The following is a 26,429-nucleotide window of genomic DNA, read 5'->3' on the forward strand; positions in this document are numbered from 1 at the left end:
GTTAGTCCATGCCCAAGCCATTGCACTTAGCGCTTACATGGTAGCATGCAATTGAACTTTGGACAAATACTGATAATGTTACGGATACACTTGATGCTATCGCATTAAGGCTATCAAAGTTTATTTCAACATATCATTATCATGTAATCAGAATTATTGAAAGATTTAACTTTTCGGAACGTGACAAAAGGACTGTTTCCATGGTTTCGGAAAAACGATTTGAATTGGTACGGACAAGGACGGTGTTCGAAGCGGGACCCATTCGTAATTCCGAAGCTTCGGATATTTCGAAGGTTCGGTATTCCGAAGGTTTGTAAGTCTGAAAACAAAATAAGGTTCGTAATTCCGAAGGTTCGTTAGTCCGAAAACAAAGTGAGGTTCGTAATTCCGAAGATTCGCTAGTTCGAAAACGTAATGATTAACGAACCTTATTTCGCTTTCGGACTAACGAACCTTATTTCGTTTTCGGATTATCGAACCTTCGGAATAACGCCACAAATGTTCGGATTAACGAACCCTTTTACGTTTTCGGATTCACGAACATCGAGGTATTAGTCCAGGATAGGCCCCATAGAAAATCTTAGAAAATCATAGAAAAACCAAACCTTGTTTTTTTATATATACAATATTTTTTTATGGTTTTTTGTAAATTCGAGGGTGCTGATTACGAATCTGAATGATGCCACTCGTGTAACCTTGAGCATTTTCCGCAAATTGGCAAAATCCAATATGGCCGCCAAAATATGCAAATTACCCATGAAACTCATAAAATTGTCCGCACATTGGCTGTGAAATGCATGAAATTGTATGGCAGGAGTGAAATCCTGATACTCAAAATGGCCGCTATAGGCCATTGTATACGCTATCATGTACAATACGAATAGGTAAAACTAATTTACACAAAAAATAATGAGCACTAAACTGCAAAAATCGCGATATATGAACGAAGTAATATATGCAAATCATCATTACTAATGAGATATATTATTTATTATGTCAAATATGGGAACATTGCTGCATTTTGATATAAAAAATAGCCGCCACTGGCCCAAAGAGTATTATGTACAATGGCAATGGCCGGGGCCAAAAAAATGACAAGATTGAGCATTCAAATGCATATTATTAAGATAAATGAGTGGAATACTGACTAAAAACATTATTGTAAATATGCCATTTATGTGATAAATGCTGTATTTTGAAATTCAAAATGGCCGCCATAGCTCCTATATTCATCATGTACAATGCGAATTGAGAAACCTATTTTCACACGAGTAAGAAACATAAGATGATGTAATTGTGATCTCTGAGTAAAATATTGTCTGACAACATGTTTTATAGCAAGACATATCATTTTTTGTCATGCATGAGATAAATACTGTGTTATGAAATTCAAAATGGCCCCTATAGGCCGTAACAGTATTATCTACAATGTGAATTGGGACATATAATTTTGGAAGAATTTGGATTTGCTTGACTATGACATCCATATAATCCTGTTGTATGAGTAAAATGTTATTTAATTTTTTTTTTAATCATAGCATTTCTTCTTCCATAAAGGTGATAAATACTGTATTTTGACATTCAAAATAACCTCTACAAGCCCTAACTAAATTATGTAACATACGAACAGGGAAACTAATTTTCACAAGAGTGAGAATCATAAAATGCATATAACCATGATAACTGTGATGTACGAGTAAAGATATTGTCTTAAACATTATTTCTAACTAAATACATCACATATTGGTCGTGGGCATGGTGGAGGTAATAAATGCTGTACTTTGAAATCCAAAATGGCTGCCATAGGTCCTAAAAGTATTGTGTACATTGTAACATGGGACATATGATTTTGACAGAATTTGGCTTTTCTTGACTCGAAATATTGCATATAATTGTGAACTGTGATGTAAGGGTGAATTATTGTCTAAAACCATGGTTTCTAACTAGGTATATCATAATGTTGTATAATTAAGGTGACAAATGCTACATCTTTAAATCGAAAATGGCCACCATAGGCACTTATCGTATAATATACAATATGGATGGAGACAAATAATGTTCACAAAAAGGGCACATGGCAGCCATTTTGAATGTTGAAATACAGTATTTATCACCTAAATTACATAAGATATGATATATTTTGTTATAAATCATGTTTTCAGACAACATTCCACTAATACATCACCATTTGACCAAGCAAAGCCAAATTCTGTTGAAATGATTTGTTCCCATTCATATTGTGCATAATACCGTAAGGGACTGTAGCGGCCATTTTGACTTTAAAATAACCGTATTTATCACCTAAATGGCAGAATAAATGATATATCTTAATAGAAATTATGCTTTCAGACAATATTTTACTCATAGATCACTATTACGTGCATTTATGGTGCTCACTCCTGTGAATATTGGTTTCCCACTTTGCATTATACATAATACAGTTAATGTCGATGGCGGCCATTTTGAAAGTCGAAATACAGTATTTAACACAAACTTGAAACCTGAATGATATATTTCGTTAGAAAATACGTTTGTAGACAGTATTCAATTAATTTATCACATATATATGCATTTTAGCGCTCACTCTTTTCTCCCTTTTCTCATTGTGCATAATACTTTTAGGGCCTTTGGCAGCCATTTTGATTATCAAAATACAACATTCACTACATACTTGGCCTACTAATTATATATTTCGTTAATAATTATGTTTATAGTCAGTATTCCACCTGTTTAATCTTCATAATAAGCATTTTAGTGATCACTCTTGTGAATTTTTTGGCCCCCATTGCCATTGTACTTAATACTGTTTGGGCTAGTGGCGGCTATTTTAGATATCAAAATACACCAATGTTCCTATATTTGACATAATGAATAATATATCTCATTAGTAATGATGATTAGCATATATTACTTCCTTCATATACCGCGATTTTTGCAGTTAAGTGCACATTTTTGTGAAAATTAGTTTTACCTATTCGTATTGTACATGATAGTGTATACAATGGCCTATGGAGGCCATTTTGAATATTAGGAAAATATTTTTCTGTCAAAAATTATTTTTTAAGATTGAATTTCACTCCTGCCATACTATTTCATACATTTCACAGCCAATGTGCGGACAATATACATGTAATGAGTTTCATGGGTAATTTGCACATTTTGGCGGCCATTTTGGATTTTGCCAATTTGCGGAAAATGCTCAAGGTTACACGAGTGGCATCATTCAGATTCGTAATCAGCACCCTCCAATTGACAAGAAACCTTAAAAAAATATTGTATATATAAAAAACAAGGTTATGTCTCTTCTATCCTGGACTAGTATAGGCAATTTACGTGTTTCGGAATTACGAACCTTCGGAATTACGAAGTGTAATCGTTCGAAGCGGGACGCGGGAAAAAAGGGACAGTTATCAGTGAGTGGGACGAACAATGACCTTTCTTTATTTATCGGGTGAAACGTCGTCGTTCTTTTCAACCTTGTACGATTTTGACCCGAAAAAAGTTATTTTCATACTAGCTGAACTAAGCAATCTTTCTACAAATAGATAGACTTTTGAGGCACCAGCCTAGATATACACAGGGATAACTTAGATGTAGAACAGAAACTCAACTGAGAAGTTTTTATTTTAAGATTTTTCACAATGCTATCGGAGTCAATACTTTTTGTTCAAGATAAGGAAACGAGATTCCCCCAATTGTTATTTTTGCTCAGAAGAACCTGAAACATCGGACCATTTATTTTGCAACTGTAATAATGTAGGCCTAGTCCCTCTCTGGGAAAAATTTGATAGATAAAATGTATACTAATTCTGACATCTCCCGGGAATTAGTATTCTCAAAATTAAATTATTTGTTAGGTGTACATACGGGAAGTAAACATGACTCTTGTATTAATGTTCTATTTTTGTATTTTGTAAATTTTACATTTACTAATGTAAATTTCAGGAGAAAAGAGCTGAGGTTTGAGGTCTTTATCTCAATGGTTAAGTCAAAACAAAATGTAGAATATAAGATAGCTAAAACAATACGTTGAGTGGTCTTTTCAAGAAATGGAGCATACAGTTTTAGTAAATTTATCCCGGTTCAATTATTTTACTTGTTTTGTACTTGTTATGCAGTAATGAGGGTCCTCTTTTTAAACGTAGGAAAGTATAAAGAAAGTAAAACTTTATGCAAGCGTTTAACATTGGGAAGACGTGCGTGTGTGTGTGTATATGTGTGTATGGGTGGGTTTGTGTATGTGTGAGTGGTACATGTATGGTGTGAGGATGGATGTTTGTGGCTGATTATTAAGTTAATTTGAGATAATTTAGCTTGTTAATATTAATGTGTTTAAATTGTCTTGAACTTATTGTCAGCCTAGATATTGTTTGTAACTGTTATTTTATGAAAACCAATAAAAACAGAAAAACAGAGATAGACTTTTGCCTTTATTTTTCAACGCGTCGAAGAGTGAGATTTCAAAAAGGTATCTGCACATGCTGTACAACATCTACATAAACTGTTAGATTACTCTACTCCGCAAAAAAACAAGCAAAAAAGGGGGTCTTTAAACAAAAATCAAGGATTTCTTACCAGAAAAAAAAATGACAAGCAAAAAACTAAAAATAAAAAAGGGCTTCAACAAAAAAAATCGATTAATTAGGCTTCTCGGAAGGGCAGGGGCATGTTCTGGATCAGTCGTGACTAGTCAGGGGGGGGGGCAGGGATACGTCCCCTGCATGAGTTGAGACTCGCCAGGGTCTCTCCTCCCGTCATGTACGCTAGTGGCCCCACCCGTTTCATTCGATTTTTTTGCTACCATAGGTTTAGCTACTGTTTTTTATAAATAATTTTATAATCACCATCATGAAAGACCTAATACAAATATTCATTTGGTTCCTTTTTTCATACAACTGTATACAGGTGATGCAATCTTTTCATGTGTCTTCGATCATGGCGATAGTCTAACGAATGAGACCTTCTGTGGAATGGAGCAGAGTATAGATAATGATTTTGACTGGAAACTAACTTCAACCTCTAACAAATCAGACACAGGACCTCAGTATGATCATACAGGAAACCTTGATGGGGAAGGTATGAAATTGTATTAACAAGATAGAACTTCTCAAAACGAAACAACAAATTATGACCCCCCTCAGTAGGATAACACCCCCTCCCCCGTATTGCATTCACGAAATAAATGATATGAAAACGAGAGTAATGGTGATGTAACTCAGTAAATCCTTTTTTATGGTCATTTTATCATATTTGATACTTTTTATCAAAATGATAATGAAGAGGCTTTTGCTAGATTAAACACAGGATAAATCCGGGATCGTACAAAATTTCAAGAAGACAGGATCCTGATATTTCTGCATTAACCATTTAAACGGAGTAAAGTATCAAAGTGATATAGACAAACACAAACGCAAATGAGGAGGATCGAGGTATCATCCTTCTTTCCCAAAGGCGATGACACAAGCAGGGGGGGGGGCTGTGTCTTTTAAATCTATAATACCCCTATAAGCCAATTGGAAAAAAAATATGACGTGACCTTTATGTCGTTTTGCCTCTCCCTTATCAAAATATTCTTCATTTTCAACCGCTCATTTATTTTGTTCGGGGGTAACATTTTTAAGGGCAGGGACGGACGCAATTTTTTTTGCCTCTTGCATAAAATCGAGCACGAATCGCGAGCCTATTTTAAGCCCTACCGTTTTGAAAAGGAACGTGTTTGCACTGACTCGTGAAGATGATGTCTCACCAAATAAATAATGCAAGCGCGAAGCGCGAGCTAAATCTTTTATGAAACTGAGATAACTGGACGTTCTAAGCACTTTTTTGTCACCATGAACAATACGGGTATCCATTAAAAAAGTTGATGTGAGCTTGTAGCGACAGCCGAATTCTGTAATGCAGGATGCGAATCTCGTTAAAAATAATGGCCTGAATCACAAAAATAACAAATTTTTCAGCCTCTTGCTATTTAATTGAACAGATGACATGTTTATCTAAATGAACAGCAACCGTGATTCCGAAGCACGAGCAAAATTCTGCATTTTATAGAATGTCCTTAAAGATAAATGTTAGTGACTAATATTGTTCTTTTGTTGGGAACAGGCAGTGACATGATAAGAAAATATTTTAAAATTTGAAGAGTGATAAATGCTATTTTGGAGTAATTTACAGCTTGGGTAGGATGTATGGCAAGATTAATTACTACATTTTCACTTAAGGGGGGGGGGGGGTGGCGCAATTGCCTCATATGCCCCCCCCCCTCCCCCTTCCCATTGGTGCCGCCATTGGTCTTAATTGTTCGAAAAGTGCTCAATGTCGTACCACGTATTAAAACCAACAAACTTGAGATTTGCTAAAGCAACTGTGTAATATTTTTTTTTCTCATGGCCAGGGATGTTCTTATGGTCAGACTCGAGAGATGCATGCCCTGGTTCGAAGGCTACTATAGCAACCCCTCCATTTAGTATGACACGCGATCAAACATTGGTTTCTTTCTGGTATCATATATACGGGGTAAGTACAAGGAGCATTGATACATTTATGCCCCATTCTCTGAAAGAACATTATATGCATTCTGAACACACAGGGGGTGGGGGTGTATTACACAAATTGTTAGAATGCAAGGTAACCTGAATTTATGAGATGGGGGGGGGGGGTCATTAAACCCCTTTTTATCTCGGAACCGTATCCGCCTAGCAGCGAATCCGCCGCCACACCGGCACTTGTAATTGGACAAAATTAATGGTAAAATGAAATGGATTTTGCCGATAAATGAAGACAAACTGATATAGTCTCCTTTTGTAGTTACAATGTATTTCATATTGTTTGAATGGAATTAACGAGTACAGATAGCTATGGACATGATGGAGGGTGCACCCTATACACGCTCCGCTTTCTTAGCAGCCTCCTACAATTCCAACCTATTTTATAATTTTAATCATGATTATTGTACAAAGAAATTTTGCTACTGTGGGTTTTTTTTTAAATGTTATATAAAAATGTACGAAACAAATGTTAATGTTGGAATGGGAATAAACGAAATAAATTGAAATCACAGTTGAGCGAACAGAACTTACCAAAATGTGCCGTCAACGTCCTACACTTTTTTTTTAAATGCAGTTACCCAAATGTGTCGTTACATAGTAGGCCTACGGCACATTTTGGCAAATTGCGCAGTTTACCAAAATGTGCCGTAATACATGTACATGGGTGTACCATCGGCACATTATGGTAAACAGATTTCTTTTACCGATATGTGCCGTAGTTTTACACATTTTCAGTAATTAACAAAATGTGAAATTTACCAAAGTGTGTGGTAACAGGCCTCCTATTGGTGCAATTTACCCAAATATTCCCTCGTTCTGAATTCTTGGTGCGCGGAATTCTATGTTTTTTGCACTACGTCTACGAATATCAAGCTCTTTCGAGACTCTTTTTCGTAACTATATGAGCAAGAAAATAAGATATCTCACTTTTTATTGTCATTTTCTTTCTTTTCTCACTTTTGTTCATTCATTTATCAAGGACTTTTATTCATTCATATCTTAATCTTATTTTTCTAATTCATTTTATTCTATTCTTAATATATTCTTATCGGTTTTATTTACCCGATAATATAAGACGGACGACTGCTAAATGAATCGGACCTGTTAACGTGTAAATAATTCATATTTAAATTCTAGGATGGAAGACTTGAGATTGCTGAATGTCAAGGAGGGAATGTGGTTCTTAGTCTAAATGGACATGTTGGACATGTTGGAGATCAGGGAAACCAATGGCATGAACAAAAGATGTCAGTGTATTGTGCAAACCAACCAGTTCAGGTATGGAAAAAATAGTCAAATAAACACACCGATGTCCAATCATAAATGCGTGATAGTTTGAAATGCGACCATGCATTTAATACAGTTCGAATTAATTTCAAATCATCTAAATATATATTTGTATTATATAGATCAAGAATCCCAATACTTACAATAGACCGGTATGATAACAAATACATACGAAATTTTGAAGAGCTCACTTGCAAAAGGGGTTAGGTCCATTTTTCATCAAATTTGATTTTGTTTTGGTCTCAATGTATAGATTTTTAGTAGCTCTATAAGATGATACCAAAGAAAAGTTTAAATTCCCATTAAAAAATGATCTAAAATGGCAAAGAATTTTTTTTTTCAAAAGCGGTTTAGGTCCACACAGAATTCTTTTGGAAAAGAATTTTACAAAAATATCAAGACATGTGGATTTATCTTATACCCAATTTTATGTTCTCATGGTAGAGTATCATGAAAATTTATTTTCGCATAAGAATATTGCAATATAGGAGAAAAAAAAACATTTTATTGGAGTGGACCTAACCCCTTTTACAAACAAACTCTTCTGAAGAGCTCATTCTGTCAAAAGAGGTTAGGTTCATTGTTCATAAATTTGATTGTTTTCCGTCTTCAAAACCTATAAATTTTTAGTCGCTTTGATGAAAAGAAAGAAAATTTTGAATTCACTTGAAAACGTGAATAGAAGTGGCAAAGAAAATCATTTTTTTTAAACTAAAAATAGATTGGATTCGTTTAAGTTTTCTTGCAAAAGGGTTAGGTCCACAATGAAAATTTTTAAAAGAATATATAGAAAAAAAAATGGAGACGGGTAGATTTCTTTTATACCCAATTTTATGTTTACATGATAGGGTAGTACATCATGACAATTTAGTGTTTCATAAGAATATTGGAGTAAGTGAAAATAAAAAACATGTTTTTTTCCCGGAATGGTCCAAAGTGGACCTAACCCTTTTTGCAACTAAACTCTTCATTTGTTATAGTCTGTAGAAATAATGCCTGGCGCTTATTCTATGAGGTAAAAGTAGCATCATCTCTATAGATTCACAAACATGACTGAATAAAATCGAAATTCCCATTTTTTCCCTTATCTAAAACATGACAGAAACAATGCTAAAATCAATGTTTATCATGACATTACGCTTCAATATGTAAACTGTTAAACATTTCAAAGTTATGGAGTCGAGACATTATTTATTGCTTTGCCATGGCATATGACTCTTTTTTGCGAAAATTTCGTCTTGGCCATCCAATTTACCCTTTCTATCATACATCGTACAATAAACTTAATATGACTTTTTTTAAAATTTTATTTGTGAATTATTTCAAGTTTATAATCTAAATTCTGAATTATTTTAGCAATTTTGATAGCGTTTTCTTTGTTCGTTCATCAGCCTAACCCTAGAAGGACTTGGCTATTTAAGATGTATTGAGATGGGGGGGCATGATGCCCCCCCCCCCCCCTCTGGTCGGGCCGCCGTTCGCGCGATCGCGCCGAAATTTGGCACGCGCATTCTTCACCACATAAACTACAAGCCAGTATAATAAAACAAATCTGAGAATAGATATATTTTTTTTATTTATTAATATTTTTTTCCTTATACATTTATAAATTTCTTTGTTTTTAGAATTTCTCATGCATTTCTTTGTTTTCTTTTTCATCTTTTTTTCACCGGAAATTGTTATAGGAAATATGAAATATTCTAATTTTCTCCTCATTGTCACATGAAACAACGATTAATTCATCCCTGAAGCTATATGGTTCAGTCAAGTTTGTCCTTATTGTAAAATATGAAATAAAAATGAAATATTGTATAATTCAAATAATAAAAACAAAAACAAAAGAAATAGAGAGTGAAGGACATCATCAACCGTCTCATTGGCATGTCACTGAATTGTGCATATCACTGTTTTGTGAAAACTGAGCGAATTTTTTAAAAATGTCACAACTTTCTTATTTTACATCTGATTTTGATGACATTTTCAGCGGTATGCTAGTTTGATTTTTTTTCTGTTCATCTGACTCAAATCTTTCTGGGGTGGACTTGACCTTTAGGGGTCACTAATCTAACAATTTTGATTATCTTCATTACAAATAATCCCACGCCCCGATTAATTTATATAAATTAAATAAAGTCGTTTTATGGTGAATCAATTAAAAAGTGGAGGAAGGGCAAGATGAAACTGCAGATTCTATCTTAATAGCTCGGGAGCAAGGACCTGTGAAAATGAGTTCGTACGACCCAAACCACCGAAAAGGTTTGATAACATAGGTAGTTGGTATAGACCCTCTAGATCACTGCTAGGTAGGTAGTAGTCTAAAATTGTGGCATTACTTTTTTTACTACCCTTGAATTTAAAGAGCAATGTAAAATAGCAAAAAAATACAAATCAATATTTTTTAGGGGAAGGTAGGATGTAAATTGCCATATTTCCGCTTGTATTTGTCATTTGTCAATGTTTTTAAACATTTCAGATTTTTGTGTTCAAGTCCTATCTTACCCCTTATTCTCCTGACTCTCATGAACACATTGCTGAGATCCACATGATAAAGTCAAAATGCTGCACTAAGAATTGCAATCCATGATAACTCATGCATTAAATTTCAATTAAATAACTCATTAAATTTTCCCAAACAGCAAACTGTTCACAACTGATCATTAATTCATCAAAAAACGCCTCAACTTTGCAAGTTCCAAAAAAACCTGATAGAAATTGGAAGGCTAATTCCGATCCAGCCTAATTTTCCTACCCTTTGTTTCAGTGGGCAGTGCTCGCTCAATCATGAATAGTTTGCAAAGTTTTTGGTGTTATTTGAAAGTTGGTTTTATTGGATTTCCATATATTAAGTCTCCCTCACCCCTCAAGTGTTATATTTTTTTTATTTGGCAGCCATTTCAAAAGTGTATAGCTTTTTTTGGACGCGCTGTATTTGGCAAGTTTCAATATTAATCAAGTTTTCAATGCTTTGTATGTTCAGTGCATGTTTAGTTATCATGAATTTTCCGGTCACTTTTATGTATTAAACTTTTAATATTGATAAATCATGTATTAAAAGAATTGTGCTCGTTTTTCCATTAAAGAAACATGAATTAACTTTGACATTTGATGATGGGTTCTTGCATAGCGCCGGTATCCGCCTCAGCTGGGCGCTCATGATGGCGCTTGCTAAAAAATAAGAGATATCTCACAAATTTTCAATGTCTTCAAACAGTGCTTAGGATTATCATTCAGTTCAAGTACTGTCCGAGTAATGCTACAATTGAGTTATTCTTGCAATAAAGTTGGGGTGGGGAACAAAAAGGTTTTCAGGTAAGACTCAAGAGTTGATTGGGTCTCTGCTCTCCATATAACTTGGGGAAGGCTATTCCACAGCTTTGGTCCAGAGATGTAAAAGGTTCTGTCACCCCAGGTTGTGTTGCTGGGAGATTCTGTCAGCAATGCTTGATCTGCTGATCTGAGACTGTGTGTTGGTCCATGCTGAGATAAGAGCTCTGATATGTAGGGTGGAGATTTATCGTTAAGCGCTTTAAATACAAGGACCCCAAGTTTATAGGCTATTCTCTGGTTGACAGGCAGCCAATGTAGGTCACGCAGAATTGGAGTAATGTGTACACTCTTTCTTTGAAGGGACACAAGACGTGCAGCCATGTTCTGCAGACGCTGAAGTCTCTGAACTTGATATTGAGTCAAACCAGTCAAAATTGAGTTGCAAATGTCAAAACGGGTTGTTACAAAGGCATAAACAAGGAGTTAAGCAACTTTCTTAGTTACATGCTTGCGGATCCTTCCAAGATTACGGATAGAGATACAGGCAGCCTTGGAAGTGCCTGTGACATGCTGCTCCATTGTAAGTGAGGAATCAAACACCACTCCAAGGTTTCTCACTTGATCAGAAGGCTTGATTAAAGAGTTGCCAATTCTTAGATGGTTTATTGTAACTTTGGCTCGTTGTTGACGAGATTCCACAACAAGGAATTCCGTCTTGTCCTCATTCATCTTGAGATAGTTATTAGACAGCCATTCCTGGAGGTCAGCTACACAGGATTCAAATGAAGTCCTATTTGACTTCAGTTTGAGATGAGTTGACGGTACAGTAAATCTGTGTATCATATGCATATCGATGGTACTGGAGTCCGTGCCTCTTGATGATGTGAGATATGGGCGAAGTGTACATGCTGAACAACTGCGGGCCGAGGACAGAGCCTTGAGGAACGCCATACTTCAGCGTTGATGAGTCGGATCTGGTACCGTCGACGGAAACATAGCTCGTTCTTCCTGTCAGGTACGACTCCGCTGATTCCATATACATGTAGGTCACTAAGTCGATGGACAAGAATATCATGGTCGACAGTGTCGAATGCTGCTGAAAGGTCCAGTAGGACTAGAAGCGATATCTTCTTTTGATCCATGCCGGAAAGTATATCATTCTGGACTCTGAGGATTGCTGTCTCGACACTATGATTGGCACGATAGACAGACTGGAATGTATCATAGAGAGAATTATCTGTGATGTATGAACTCAACTGGATCATCACGACGCGCTTCAGTGTCTCGCTCAAGAAGCTGATGTTGGAGATCGGGCGATAGTTGCTCATGTTCTCTAGATCCAGTTTTGACTTCTTCAGCACTGGATTAACTTGTGCAACTTTCAAAACTTCTGGGACTTCTCTGGATTGTAAAGAAGTATTAATGATTGATGTCACAATAGGGATCGAAGTAGAAGAACAGGATTTGAGCAACAGAATTTGGATAGGATCAAGATCACATGATTTTGGTGGTGAAGATAATACAATGCGTCGTACCTCTTCGAAAACCGACACGTCACTACGTGATGACAGTATTCCAGCAGAAGGAAGGCTTAGGTCAGTAGAAGGAAGGCATCCTTGGCGGATGTTTGAGATTTTTTCATCAAAGAACTTACAAAATTCTTTTGATAGCTGTTCCTTTGACTGGTGCTGTGGGAGAAGAGTCTTGCTCTTGCGATGAAGGACTTTATCAGCAAAACTGTCTTCTCTGGCCTGTTCATTCTCTGTGAACAGGTCATTGTAGCATGTTGACTTTGATTGACGAATGAGTCGATTGACCTTCTGCTTCTGCGATGTATACATCTGCCGATGAATCTCAAGTCCAGAGTTTCTCCACAAGGTCACTAGGCGACGTCTTCCCCGGTTTTCAATATGAAAGCTGCTCTTGAACCATGGAGAATGGGGTCTCAGTACCACTATAAGTGTCTTCATTGGAGCATGACTACCGAAAATATTTCCAAGGATGATGTTATACTGCTCAGATTGTGATGACAATGAGTTAAGTTTGAACTCTGTATTGGAAAGCTTGGAAGACTTTATATCATCACCGAGAGCCTCCTTTACTGATGGCTGATACATTCCTTGTTTTTACTTCAACCTTCTGGTTCTGAGGGTGCTCAAGATGCAGCGTGAGGGTTATTGCTGAATGATCAGCTATCCCATCAATGACATGCAGATCATAAAAAAAAACGTTATCAAGTTAACATTTACTATTACCTTGTATGCACCGCTTTGCTCGAATTACCTAATAGATATTTCATTTTGTATAGAATTGATGTTTTTGAGAACGGTTTATCATTTCTTTGTCTTCTTCCTATTATCATTATTATCCTTATTTTTTTCTTCTGTTTTTTATCGTTTTTTTCTTCCCCTTCTCCCTTTCCCTTCATCTTCCTGGGGAGCGTTTCATAAAAGGACTTGTCAGACGTTTTATCCGATAAGTCCTATGTTATCCGACAGTTACTATAGTAACAATGCTTCTCAACCAATCAGAATCCAGGAAAGTTGTCAGATCTGACAACTTGTCGGACGAAAATATTGATGAAACGCCCCCCAGTTCTTCTTTCTCCTTTTCTTATATTCTTCAATATTTTTTTTTTGTCTTCATGACTCGCCCTTTTCTAAATTTTCTTCTTTTTTTTCAAAACGGCACCAGGAGCGGTGATCTCCTGTAAATTCTTGTTATTCTAAACATTAAACATGTTTCAATTTGCAGATATCTTTCACATCAACGATAATATCAGAGTTGTCCGATGTGGGGATCGACGATATCTTCATCAATTACATTCCACTGCGTAAGTATAAACTACAAATAACGGTACGCAACGAAAAAAATATTTTACATTTCTGATTGATTTTTTCAATGAATACTGTAAAATGAGCCCTAGGAAGCATTTCGTTGAAGGACTTGTCGGACGTCATGTCTTGTTATATCAGACAGTATAACCGTGTTTATCAGCAAACCAGAATTATATGTATATATTTGTCAGACAACAACTGCTGCATGGCCCCGGCAAGATTTTTCTGGGGATGCTGCTTATTGTGTTACACCATACACAGCACCCTTGGGAAATAAATTATAATAATACGCAACAGTTATATAACGATTAATACAAATGTTTCTAAGCGCTGCATATTATTACCCCGGCTTAAGCACGGCTACCCTGATCGGGCGCATCAAGCATTCAATAAATTCCTTCCTACCGGGTACCCCTTTATGACACCTGGTTCGAGAGTGGCAAATGTAGATAAACGCCTTGCCAAAGGATGCTAGTGCTGCGGTGGGATTTGAAGTCCGGACCTTGTGGTTCACAGGCCGGAGACGTGTCCACAGAGCCACAACATCTCTACAAATTAGGTTGACATGCTAAAATGTGGAGATTCGAATGAACTCAACTTCATTTTGGAATACAAAAAAACTTTTTTTTTCGGGGGGCGGGGTTACACCCACAAATGTAATAACTCATGGAATGATCAAGACTCTTTAACCATATTTCCATGTAAATATTCATATCTGAATGGTGCGCACCTTAAAACCCAAGAAAACAACAACAGCTATTCATTGTACATAAGATCAAAAGTCTTTTTTTTTGCCGTTTGTTTTTCATGATTTTTTGATAATTTGGTCCGGAGGAAAGACTACATTTCCATGTTATTCGACATTCAAAAGATCACAGGGTCTTTATTATCATTAATGTTATTATGATTAATTTAAATTTTGGTTTGCTATTTGAAATATCTAGGTCAGGAGGAAAGACTACGCTATATTTCTATGTTATTCAACAGTGAGAAGATTTGACTGTTGTGTCTTTGCTTCGAAGTTTGTTTAAAGGGGTGGTCCGGACTTAAAATGTTCATAGCCCATTAGATAGAGTAAAATTCACTGAGCAAAATGCCAAAATTTCATCAAAATCGGATAGCAAATAACAAATATATTGAATTTTAAAGTTAAGCAATATTTTGTGAAAATAGTCGTCATAAATATTCATTAGGTGGGCTGATGATGTCACATATCCACTAGTTCTTTTGTTTTTATTACATGAAAACAGGTTTATTCAATTTTTTTCCTCCAAGAACTAGAAAAATTGGATTGACAACTGATTTAGTGCATTAGATATTTATTGCTGAAACTTATTTTATCATAAAGGAGACATATTATTCACACAAGTATGAATTAATGACGAAATTATGATTTTATGTAATAACATAAGAAAATGGAAAGTGGAGATGTGACATCATCAGCCCACCTTATGAATATTCATGACGACTGTTTTCATAAAATATTGCCAAACTTTAAACTTCAATAACTTTATATTTGTTGACCGAATATGAAATTTTCAGCATTTTGCTTAGTGAATTCTACTGTCTATTAGGCTATGAACATTTTCAGCCCGGACCACCCCTTAATAAACTGTTTTATATAACCGGGTCTGGAGAAAAGACGGTGACTTTGCACTAATGAACGCATTTTTACTATGCGGTTTTAGTTAAGAACAGATTCGTCTAAAATCCTTTCAAATTCAATACATTTGTGGGTAAAGTCATTATTAAATTTGTGGGCGATCACAAATTATTACATAATATGTGGATAAAGTCTATTTTTATATTGTCGGGTATAATTGTTACATTTTTGGGCGTTGTTACTTTTGTGGGCGTTTATTACATTTGAGGGTGTAACATGGGGCTTTATTAGATATCTGCACTCTTTAAATACCGTTCCCATACCTTTCCTGAAGTGTTAATGACCAATCCCCTACCCTGGAAAATTCAAAAGTATAATAATGGTGTTTGAAAACATTACAAATAGTTCAGTAGTAAACTCCCTTTCCATCACAAATTATCATCTTGACCTGGAGATTGGCCCCAAACAAATGAATAAAAAAGAAAAGAAAAATCATTTCCTGTATTAGATATATTTGTAAAATACATGTTACAACACGTCGTCTCGGTCACTACGCTTGATTTTCATTCTAGTCAACCTTTATTAATTATATAACGTGTTTTTTTTCTTGAGCTCTCACTTATATTTATTATAAGGCTTAACATTTCAGCTAGTGAAAACCAGGACACAAAAATGTCTCCTTCTGTTTTTGTTTTCTTTTTCATCAGGGACAACCGCCGAGCCAGTATTTACTTCTTCAACATCTTCGGCTTCATCTCCACATTCTGTTACGTCACGTTCCAATTTTCCAACATCGCACATTGCTACGTCAACAGAGACAACTGGTCCATCATCCTCACCATTGACCTGTCCCGAATCATGTAGAGGTAATTGCAATTATGGTAGTATGAGCGATTGAAGACTATCAAACCTGGAAGACCCTGGTCTGCATTCATCTTTGCCATATTGTTTTTATTTGTAGCATGTTCTTGCGGAAAAGTGATATTCCAAGCTCTTCTTTTTTTAATTGTGCTTAAAAACAATTCTTTCCTTTTTTCATTTATTTCGCCTACACACTGTAAAAAAACTTGGGTAAAATTCGAACGTTTAAAGGTTTAAAAGATATAAGATATCAGTCGAGTATGATTAAGGTTAAAGGTAAAAGGTCACTTCAGATCAAATAGCTGGGTAAGAATTTATATTTTTTTAATTACTGAAAATACTTGATAACAATAAATGAAACTTGTATGAGATCTGTATTTGATATCACAAATGACATGAAATGACAAAGCATGTTTTTAAGTCAAGGCCAAATGTCAATTGAAATCAATAAACTTTACTTTTAAATTAATGGGGTTTTCATTAAAAAAATATTCATCTTACAAGTACGGTAGCTTTCAAAGTCAATACTGCTGCTACATGTATATTGGTTTGTGAATTTGATTTAGTTTACTTTGACAACATTTTACTGACCCTAAATGACCAATGATCTTCTCTAAGTGCCCTAAGTGACCTGGAATTCCATTCGATTAGGTGATACTCGAGAACTACATTGCATTATAATATGTCCTGATACTTTCAGAGTTGTGATGACACTTCAAAACATAATCCTTACTTCTATCCTATGTTACGTTGAAAGAGCGCATTTGATTGTCCAATTTGGCTCAGTAGGGAATAAGGGTCACGTGGTCCAGTCGTTAGAGCATTAGACTCATAATCCCAAGGTTGTGAGTTCGAATCCCAACTCTGCCATTATCCCCACTTTTAGTAGACTTGTTAAGAGGTTGAACGCTGCATTTTTGAGTACAAATGTCCCACTTGGCACAAATGTTCCTTGAGTCAAAAGAAAAAGATTTATCCAAAGAGACACGCTGTATCTATGCGAAAAAGCAAGTAATTTGCATACATTTGCATATTAGGTCGATATAGTGAAAACAAGTATTTAAGAATATATATATATAACCAGAACTGCCCTAAAATTGGAAATAAAGACTTAGGGTAAGAAAGGGAAGAAAACTGTCATAAAATAATTGGGATATCCTTTTTTATTATTACCTAATTTACATAAATTATGCAAATTATAATTTAAAACAGAGTATTTTTTCATGAATCCTGAATTGTTTTTTAAGAAAAAAACGGCAACTAATACACAATGTCAACATTCTACATGAAAGAGAATATATTAGCGAAAACATCGATATGCTTCATGACAGTATTTAGTGTCTTAATTTGCTTAGAAAGAGGGCAAATATGTCAAAATGTATGACGTGATATTGCGCTAAAACGAGACCAAAACAACCTCTATGTCACAGTCACACTCACGAATCGGACAATAAAGCGATCAATGGTATGTCATTCGAGATAACACAATCCCAACACAATAGCTTCCATCGGCTTCTCGTATCGCTTTTGTTGGTGTGTCTGCCACACCGTAATCTATGATACATACGGGCAAAATGCATTTCGGTATCGGTAAAACACTATTAATTTTGTTTTATTTGTTTCTAATTTGTTTTTCTTGGAAAATTTACAGGAGACATTGCTTTGCAGGTTACTGCTTTAATGAAACTCTGGCACATGAATCATGACGAATGTATCTTACCTCAATCCATATTTTAACTTTATTAAAATATATATCTTTTGGAGACCCCGAAGTGGCAAAACTGCATCCCCCGGCATTCCCGCCACTTTACAAAACCTGTTTGACTTGTATATAATCGACTTGGAAAAGACAGATGTATGAATATGAGACATCAGTCAACATGAAAACAATAAAAACATAATAAAAAAACATGTTTCCTGAAGAAAGTTTTTTTGTTTATTTAAGCCTATGCCCACGGGAGCCCTCCGAATTTACCCCATCCCCTCTCCGTATTTCGACTTTAAATAAAAAAAAATATTGTGGTTTAAAGTCATAGGCAAGGCAAATTGCGTTTTTTTGGGGGGTGTAAAATAAAGCAACTTTATATCGATATTTTTATATTTACATTCATCATTATTGATATTATTATAATTATTGTTAATATTATTATCATTATTATTATTATTGTTGTTTTGCCGTTTGTAATAGTGCTCTCGCACAGTAAAGGCTATACCCCAACAGGAGCATGCCTGGGATACCTTTTCCCTTTTTGGTTTTATGTATTGAAAAATAGTTTATTGTCTTTAGAACTCTTAAAGATTACTTTTGTTTGTATTGATATCTTGGAATAGATTGAGGAGAAAATACTCTACAATTGACATGTAGAGGAGCTGTGGTACATTGAAGAACAGCCACACAGCCCTTTATTGATTCCACTCTATGTTGAATTTAAATATTTTTAGAGCCCAATCGGAAGAAAGATGCATTTCTACTACACACAGTAAAGCCTCTTTGCGTTCTCCTCTTGAAAAAAAAAACATAGAAGGCATTGTTTTATATCTCATAAAATAAGTTCGTGTACGTGACGGTGGCCTGTCGAAGTTGCCCAACCCTTTATTTTGTTTTGACAATATATATTTAGAATATCGTCTAAATGAAGCCCTCATCTGGAAAAGGGCACTTATTAAAGGCAGCATCTACATTATATAGAGGAGGCCTTGGCACTGGGAAGAGGGGGCTGAAGCTTGTTCAATTTCTTGGGACCAAAATTTTACATTGAACCTTTTTTGCTTTTCAAATTTACATCAAGAAATTTAACAAGCAAATAAACAAAAAGGATTGCACTACAAAATGAAGGATTTTTGGGTAACGTTTTTTGCCGGAATTCCAGGGGGTGCTGTCTATAGAGAATAACACACGCAGCACCCCCCCCCTTCCGGAAAATCTTGCGGGTGCTTAAGCCCCCGCTTCCCAGTGCCAGGGCTTCCTCTATATAATGTAGATGCTGCCTTTAATAAGTGCCCTTTTCCAGATGAGGGCTTCATTTAGACGATATTCTAAATATATATTGTCAAAACAAAATAAAGGGTTGGGCAACTTCGACAGGCCACCGTCATGTACACGAACTTATTTTATGCGATATAAAACAATGCCTTCTATGTTTTTTTTTTAAGAGGAGAACGCAAAGAGGCTTTACTGTGTGTAGTAGAAATGTATCTTTCTTCCAAATGGGCTCTAAAATATTTAAATTTAACATAGAGTGGAATCAATAAACAGTGATAAAGGGGTTTGAGTATTTTAGAGCTTACGTGTGACTTTTCTTAGATGTACCACAGCTCTTCTACAAGTCAATTGTAGAGTATTTTCTCCTCAATCTATTCCAAGATATCAATACAAACAAAAGTAATCTTTTAAGAGCTCTAAAGACAATAAACTATTTTTGAATACATAAAACCAAAAGGGGAAAAGGGTATCCTAGGCATGCTCCTGTTGGGTTATAGCCTTTACTGTGCTAGATGATTATTACAAACTGCAGAACAATAATAATAATAATAGTATTAATAATAATATTGATATAGATAAATATGAAATATAGATATAAAAGTTGCTGTATTACACCAAAAACGCAATTTGCCTTGCCGTTGGCTTTAAAACACGTTTTTTTTTATTTAATTTCATAATACAGAGAAGGAATGGGGTAAATTCGGAGGGCTCCCGTGGACATAGGCTTAAATAAACAAAAAACTCTCTTTAGGAAACATGTTAACTGATGTCTCATACATCTGTCTTTTCCAAGTCGATAATACAAGTCAAACAGGTTTTGTAAAGTAGCGGGAATGCCGCGGGGAATGCAGTTTTGCCACTTCGGGGTCGCCAAAAGATATATATTTTAACAAAGTTAAAATATGGATTGAGGTGGGGGTACATTCGGCATGATTCATGCGCCAGAGCTTCATTAAAGCAGTAACCTGCAAAGCAATGTCTCCTGTAAATTTTCCAAGAGAAACAAATTAGAAACAAATAAAACAAAATTAATAGTGTTTTACCGATACCGAAATGCATTTTGCCCGTATGTATCATAGATTACGGTGTGGCAGACACACCAACAAAAGCGATACGAGAAGCCAATGGAAGCTATTGTGTTGGGATTGTGTTATCTCGAATGACATACCATCGATCGCTTTATTGTCCGATTCGTGAGTGTGACTGACATAGAGGTTGTTTTGGTCTCATTTTAGCGCAATATCACGTCATACATTTTGACATATTTGCCCTCTTTCTAAGCAAATTAAGACACTAATACTGTCATGATGCATATCGATGTTTTCGCTAATATATTCTCTTTCATGTAGAATGTTGACATTGTGTATTAATTGCTGTTATTTATAAAACAGTTCAGGATTCATGAAAAAATACTCTGTTTTAAATTATAATTTGCATAATTCATGTAAATTAGGTAATAATAAACAAGGATATCCCAATCATTTTATGTCAGTTTTCTTCCCTTTCTTACCCTAAGTCTTTATTTCCAGTTTTAGGGCAGTTTTGGTTAAATATATATTCTTGAATACTTTTTTCACTATATCGACCAAATATGCAAATTTATGCAAATTTCTTTCTTATTTGCATAGATACAGAGTGTCTCTTTGGATGAATCCTTTTCTTTTGACTCAAGGAACATTTGTGCCAAGTGGGACATTTGTACTAAAAAATGCAGCGTTCGCCCCTTTTTTTGCAGTTAACAAGTCTACTATTTGCTGACAGCAGCAAAATGCTGTCCTATCGAGTTCCTACGGGAGTTACCCCAAACAATAACAGAAACAGAAGCCTAAAGGGAGGTGATTGAACGCTGATGAAGTTTTCAGAATACGAATTTAGAAGTCTATTAGCGCTCCATGACATAGGTAACATATGAGGAAAGTTACGAGGAACCTTATCAGACATTTCAGAATACCCCAAGTACAATAGCAGTCTGTTGATTTATCAATTTGTCACCAATAATTACAAAATGATTATTTAATGCATTCGCAATATTAAATTGTCAGACAATGTTTGATCATCAGGAATAATAATTGAGTCAATAGGTTTAAAATTAAGTTTCTTACACATTGTATTTCTTATTAATTTCCATGTAGAATGAATATTGTTTTTCACCTGTTTAAATTCATGTGTGTAGCCTAATAATGAGATTGACTGTACGCACCTTATAAGTCACTAAATTCATATATTTTGCTATTTTTTATTTAGATTTGTCAGATTTCTAATATATTTCTTGTGTAGTTTATTATTTTTATACATAATTTTGTTCATAAGATAACTGGTCTTTTTTGTGGTTGTTTGTTACACTACGTTTTTACATTTGCGGGTGATATTGTTACATTTTTTGGTAAGGTGTTCATACATCCATGAGCGTTGATTACATTTGTGGGCTTTTATTACATTTGTGGGTGTAACAGGGGGCTGTATTTCAAATCTGCGCTCTTTAACAAACCGTTCCAATGCCTTGCCTGAAATGTTAATGACCGATCATCCACCCTGGAAAATCCAAGCATAAAATAATGGTGTTTGAGTACATTACAAATGGTTCCGTACTTAAATTCCCTTGCCATGATAAAATGTCACCTTGACCATGAAATAGAACCCCCTCCAAAAAAAAACACGAAAGTATAAAATGAATAATTAAGAAAAATGAAATATCATTTCCTGCATTGAGTGGATATTTCCGTGAAATACATGCTACAGCACGTCATTATTGGTGAGTTCCATTCTAGTCAACGTTTATTAACTATATAACTTTTTTTCTTTTAGAGCTTTCTCTTACATTTTTAATAGGCTTAACCTTTCAGCCTAGTGAAAACCAGGAAATGAAATGTATCCTTCTGTTTTTTTTTCTTTCCATTAGTGACAACCTCCGCGACTGCCGAGCCAGCATTTACTTCTTCAACATCTTCGGCTTCATCTCCATATTATGTTACGTCACATCCCGATGTTCCAACATCGCACATTGCTACGTCAACAGAGAGAACTGTGACCTACCACCCCAAAACCAATAAGTCGCCAGGTAGGGTTCTCTGTTGATAGCCAAAATAGTGATTTAGTCTACAAATTACAAAAAATAAAAATCGTCAAATCACGGCAGGTGTAGCAATGTTTAGCGATAAATTAATCTTTGATTCCGACAATAAAAAATGATAAGAATAGACACCTTTAGTATTTGAATAAAATTCACAATAATTGTGAGTGAACGATGTCATCATTTCCCCATCTGTATACTGTCATAACTTTTGTAAATCCGATTTTTAAAAAGATTTCGCCGGCTTTTAATATAATGCTCGTCTTATTTTTTAAAGATCTTTTCATTCAAATCAGCATTTTGTTGGAGAAGATTTCCCATATAGTAAAAAAAAGGAAAGTATGTTATCTTTTTAAATAAGCAGGAATTAATAGAAGATCTCCCTCCATCGAGCAGGGAAGCGAGTTTAAGAGGCATATAAAATACTGTTGAAGAAAAAAACAACGAAAACTACAATGGATTCAAATAGATGAATGTGAAAATAAGAACGCGCTCGAAAAAAGAGAAAAAACAAGATAAAGGTACAAGAAAAACGAGAGAGAAAGTGACACGACAACGAACTCCAAACTCTGATGTTAAAACTTTTAGCATTATAATATCAGCAAAGCTTCGTTGTATCAAGATCATGGCGCAGTGCACCTGCAGCAGCTGGGCGCTGCGCTGTAAGCCAGCAAAGTGAAGAGACATTGCGCGCTAGTACTAGTATAACATTAAATATTACGTCGAAAGAGCGCATTTGATAGACCAATTTGGCTCTGTAGGGGAATGGCCTAACGGAGATAACTGAGTGCTGGTTTTCAGAATAGGAATTGGAGGTCTATAAGCATGATTACCGCTCTATTAAGTGGGTAACTTATGAGGAACCAGATGAAAATTTTCCGAATACCTCAAGTACGGATGAAGAGTTGATAGCAGTATATTGATTTATCACTTTTTCACCAATAGTTACAAAATAATTATTGAATGCATTCGAAATAAAATTGAATTGTCAGAGAATGTTTGAGCATCAGGAGTAATAGTTGAGTCAATAGATGTAGAATTAAGTTTGTTACCCATCATATTATTTAGTTATTTCCATGAATAATGAATAGCGTTTTTCACCCGTTTGAATTCATGTGACTGTGTAATTAAAAGATTTGACTTTACGCAGCTGATAAGTCACAAATTTAAATTTATATTTTGTTTCGTTCAAAATTATTTGATTTTTAACATATGCTTATACAGGTTATTTTTTACACATAATTTTTGCGTAAGGTATTACACGTAATTTCGTTCATAAGGGTTTATATGATTGTTTAATAACTTGGTCAGGAAAAACTGCTTTATTTTCTTGTTATTTCCTGGCGCAAATATTCACTAATGAATGATACGCGCCGTATGAGCTAAAAACAACAACAACAGTTATTCAACATAAATAAGATCGCGGGGTCTTATTTTATCATAATGATTAATTTTCGGTTTTGTTTTATTATTTGCTATTTGAAATATCTGGGTCTGGAGCAAAGACTACGCTATATTTTTTTATGCTTTTCAACATTAAGAAGATTTGATTTTGGGGTCTTTGTTTCGAAGATTCATTAAATGTTTTCTATAACCGGGTCATTAAATGTTTTCTATAACAACAGTTATTCAACATAAATAAGATCGCGGGGTCTTATTTTATCATAATGGTTAATTTTTGGTTTTGAAATATCTTTTCCTGTATTCAGTGGATATAACAGTAAAATACATGTTACAACACGTCTGCCCAGTCTCGAAATGTCTCCTGTTTTGTTTTGTTTCTTTTCCATCAGGGACAAACTCCAGGCCAGTATCTACTTCTTCAACATCTTCGGCTTCATCTCCACATTATGTTACGTCACGTTCCGATATTTCAACATCGCACATTGCTACGTCAACAGAGAGAACTGTGACCTACCATCCCAAAACCACCAATAAGTCGCCAGGTAAAGTTTTCTCTTAAAGGGATGGTCCGGGCTGAAGTATTTATACCTTAATAAATAGAGTAGAATTCACTGAGCAAAATCCCCCCCAAAAAAAAAAATCATGAAAATCGGATAAAATATAACAAAGTTATTGAATCTTAAAGTTTAGCAAAATTTTGTGAAAACAGTCGTCATGAATATTCATTAGGTGGGCTGATGATGTCACATCCCCACTTGTTCTTTTACATTTTATTTTATCAAATTATGTTTATTCAATTTTTTTCCTCCAAGAACTAGAAAAATTGGATTGACAACTGATATAGTGCATTAGATATTTATTTATTGCTTATTTAGTTATAAGGGAGACCGTGACACATAATTCACACAAGTATGAAATAATGAGAAAAAAATATGATTTTATGTAATAACATAAGAAAACGGAAAGTGGGGATGTGACATTATCAGCCCACCTAATGAATATTCATGACAACTGTTTTCACAAAATATTGCTAAACTTTAAACTTCAATAACTTTATCATTTGTTATCCGATTTCGATGAAATTTTCGGCAGATTTCTAAGTGAATTCTACTCTACGTATTAACATATAAATATTTTCAGCCCGGACCAACCCTTTAATAGCCAAATTAGTAATTATCCTTCGAAAAAAAATCATTTCCTGTATTCTGTGGATATATTAGTGAAATATATTACAACACGTCTTCTCAGTCACTACGCTTGATTTCATTCTAGTCAACCTTTATTAATTATATATGTATAACGTGTTTTTTTTCTTGAACTCTTACCTACATTTTTTAATAGGCTTAACCTTTCAGCTAGTGGAAATAAGGAATCGAAAAGTCACCTTCTGTTTTTTTTTTCCTTCAGGGACAACCTCCAAGCCAGTATTTACTTCTTCAACACCTTCGGCTTCATCTCCACATTCTGTTACGTCACGTTCCGATATTCCAACATCACACATTGCTACGTCAACAGAGACAACTGTGACCTACCATCCCAAAACTGAGATCCTCCACCCCAAAACCACCGATAAGTCGCCAGGTAAGGTTATCTGCTAATATCTAAAATAGTAATTTGGTCTCCAGAATCCAAAATAGATAAATGAAAAATTGCTACATCACGATAGGTGCAGCAATGATCAGGGATGAATCAAACTTTGTTTCTGACAATTAAAGATAAGAATAGACACGTCTATTAATTGAATAAATATTCTCTCATAGAATAAAATACACACAAATCGTGAATGATCAATGCCATCATTTTCCCATCTATAAAATGTCATAACTATTGTACATCCGATTTTGATAAAATTTCGGCTTTATCATGCTTCTCTGATTGTGTAGATCTTTTTATTCAAATCCGCATTTTGTTGGAGAAGATTTCCGATATGATAAAATTGAAAGTATGTAATTTTCTTGTAAATAAGTAGGAATTAATGTTAAAGAAGATTCCCCTTCCCCTGGACAGGGTGCCGAGACAGAGGCAAATAAAATATTGTAAAAGAAAAAACAAAGAAAAAAAATGATTCAAATAGGTAAAAGTGAAAATTAGAAATCGCTAAAAAAAAAAATCCAAGAGCGCATTTGATTGACCAATTTGACTCAGTAGAGGAATGGCCTAAAGGGAGTTAATTGAGCTCTAATATGGTTTTCAGAATACGAATTGGAAATCTGACCAGACGTCCCTTATTTCCCGGGATTGTCCCGTATTTGCTCCTTTGTTCCGGCGTCCCGACAAACCCTTCCCGGGACGTCTATTTGTCCCGTATTTCAGAATATTTAACAAAATGTAGTTAATACATTAAGTGACGAATTTTCATTAAATAACCAACAGATGACGAAGCAGATTAAATCGATAACTGTAAACTTTTGCAAGTTCTGCGATGATTTTCTTGCTAATTCATTGCAAACGAACTGGGCTCCTGCCTGTGTGTGGCAGGCTACTAGCTAGGAATATAGGATCGGAGCAAATTCTCAATGGTGCAAACAATCTCACATGATAAACAGTTTTTCCAACAAAATAATCACAAAAT

At 35.0% G+C, this 26,429-nt stretch overlaps 1 protein-coding gene across 1 annotated transcript in view; it reads left to right on the plus strand.

Moving 5' to 3' along the window:
* The first annotated feature begins 4,970 nt into the window (after positions 1 to 4,970).
* Positions 4,971 to 26,429, plus strand: part of LOC121431444 (MAM and LDL-receptor class A domain-containing protein 1-like) — a 36,089-nt gene continuing 14,630 nt past the window's right edge. Inside the window, exons 1-5 of the mRNA XM_041629013.1 lie at positions 4,971 to 5,076; positions 6,392 to 6,513; positions 7,683 to 7,823; positions 13,854 to 13,932; positions 16,247 to 16,405. Of these exons, the coding sequence (XP_041484947.1) occupies positions 4,971 to 5,076; positions 6,392 to 6,513; positions 7,683 to 7,823; positions 13,854 to 13,932; positions 16,247 to 16,405 (607 nt within the window). The remainder of the gene's footprint in view (positions 5,077 to 6,391; positions 6,514 to 7,682; positions 7,824 to 13,853; positions 13,933 to 16,246; positions 16,406 to 26,429) is intronic.

The sequence above is a fragment of the Lytechinus variegatus genome, chromosome 17 (assembly GCF_018143015.1).
Source record: "Lytechinus variegatus isolate NC3 chromosome 17, Lvar_3.0, whole genome shotgun sequence".
Taxonomy (NCBI): Eukaryota; Metazoa; Echinodermata; class Echinoidea; order Temnopleuroida; family Toxopneustidae; genus Lytechinus; species Lytechinus variegatus.